At 56.5% G+C, this 1,776-nt stretch overlaps 1 protein-coding gene across 1 annotated transcript; it reads left to right on the top strand.

Moving 5' to 3' along the window:
* Positions 1-290: 290 nt before the first annotated feature.
* Positions 291-1,142, top strand: LOC104074800 (inositol 1,4,5-trisphosphate receptor-interacting protein-like 1). Its single transcript, XM_009575070.1, is given in 1 exon segment — positions 291-1,142. A coding segment is annotated over 1 exon segment (852 nt).
* Positions 1,143-1,776: the final 634 nt, after the last annotated feature.

Genomic DNA, 1,776 nt, shown 5'->3' with positions numbered 1-1,776 from the left:
TGATGATGTAAATGGCCTGGGGAGGCTTTTTGAGGAGCACATACAGAGACCAGTTCAGAACTTGGCCACAGAATGCCAGGAGGTGAAGTTCTTGGTGGATCACTTCATCCTTGCCTTCAGAGAGCTCTTGTTAAACAGTTTCTTCCCAGTGCTGCAACCAGCCATTGGGGTGGGCAGTGCCTTTGAAGGTTGGAGTCCCCATGAGGAAGACATCATCTACCGCCTGCTTGTGCCCCTGAACGCCCCCCCGTGGGCACGTCTTCCACCTGGAGCTGGACACCACAGGGGAGATGCCAGCGAGGAACTTCTGCATCCATGTGGAACTGGTGTGCACCTGCCTGAACGAGCAGCTGGCAGGAGAGATGCTGTGCTTCCTCCACCACCCCGAGGAGGAGCTGAGGAGAAATCAGAACTCCAGCCTCCTAAGCACCCTCTGCACCAGCTCCTACCTAGATGTGCAGAAAACTGCCCTCTGGTTCCAAAACTTGGTGAAAGATGCCTGGTAGGTTTTGCATCAGTCATACAAATACCGTCTAATGGTGCTGCCCTCCAGCCGCTCCTGCAAATTCCAGGTGACAAAAGGCAACAACGGAAGCCTCTGCATTGAGGTGATGTTTGGGGTGCGGCAAGGCAACTCGGACATCTTCGTGAGCAGCCAGACTAGAGAGACCATCTTCACCCCAAGCACGATGTGGCCAGAGAGCTACGCTGTGGCAGAGGTGAATTTCTTCAGGCATGTGGCCAGGCATGCCCCACACGACAGCTTCCACCTCAAATGCCTGCAGCTCTGCACCCGCATCCTGGTGTGCACAGGCTTTTCCACCTATACCGTGAAGACAGCTGTGATGCACCTTCTGACCGCCATATCCCTGTCACACTGGGGCAGGAGGGATTTCCTGCTGCGGATGCTGGACATCATGCGGTACCTGCGCTGCTGCCTGGAGCAGAAACGCCTCAACCACTTCTTCTTTGGCAATGAGAACGTGCCCGAGGAGATAATCTTGCCCCTAGCCTTCAAAACGGCCAAACCGCTCAACCTCTTCCAGCACCTGGCGCAGGACCCAGCTGCCCACGCCAAGGCACTGCGTGAGTTCATGGAGCTGCGAGATCTGGTCACAAGACTGCTGATCTTTGGCCGCTGAAACAGGTCTTCATGCACAGAGCTGTGTTTGCGGGGCTCACAGCTGACCGCAGAGAATGACCTCCTACTGCAGGGAAAAAGAGGGGACAATGCGGGACGAGGAGAGGAAAGTGCAAACCCTCTGCAGCAGCCCTCTGCCAAGAGCAGCACTGTTCTCCTCTGGACAGGCTTCCCAGCGCACAGCAGCCGGTGATGACTACAGTGGCGACAAAGATGAGTTTCACCCTGCTTTCCCCTTGTGCTGGGGCGGCCAGGACAGTGATTTCACACGGGCCCAGAAATTCTTGCTGGCAGCTCCCTGCTGTGCAGGGACCAAGCGAGAGGCACCACCGACGTGCCTCTGTGTGTTCCCTGGGGTCCATGTGGAGAATTTGTCCATCCCAGACGCTCCCAGGGGAGCTGGTACCACCAAACTGAGCACACAGGATATGGAGAAGATGTTGCTCCGTCGGCAGTGGGAATTGCTGCCACACCTTTCCTCCACAGCGAAAGCACACTCTGGGCAGTGGGACCCGATGCAGCTGAAGAGGCCGTTGCAAGGAGCCTTGTGACAGAGACTGCTGCTACCACCTGGGCAGCTTCCGCACCCCCTACTTAGAGAGAGTTCATTCCCTCCAGGAGATCTACCCTGTGTA

This window comes from Fulmarus glacialis, unplaced genomic scaffold (assembly GCF_000690835.1).
Source record: "Fulmarus glacialis isolate BGI_N327 unplaced genomic scaffold, ASM69083v1 scaffold1293, whole genome shotgun sequence".
In the NCBI taxonomy this organism is placed as follows: Eukaryota; Metazoa; Chordata; class Aves; order Procellariiformes; family Procellariidae; genus Fulmarus; species Fulmarus glacialis.
Note: the sequence above shows the minus strand (reverse complement) of the source record. Positions and strands in the feature narration are given on the sequence as shown.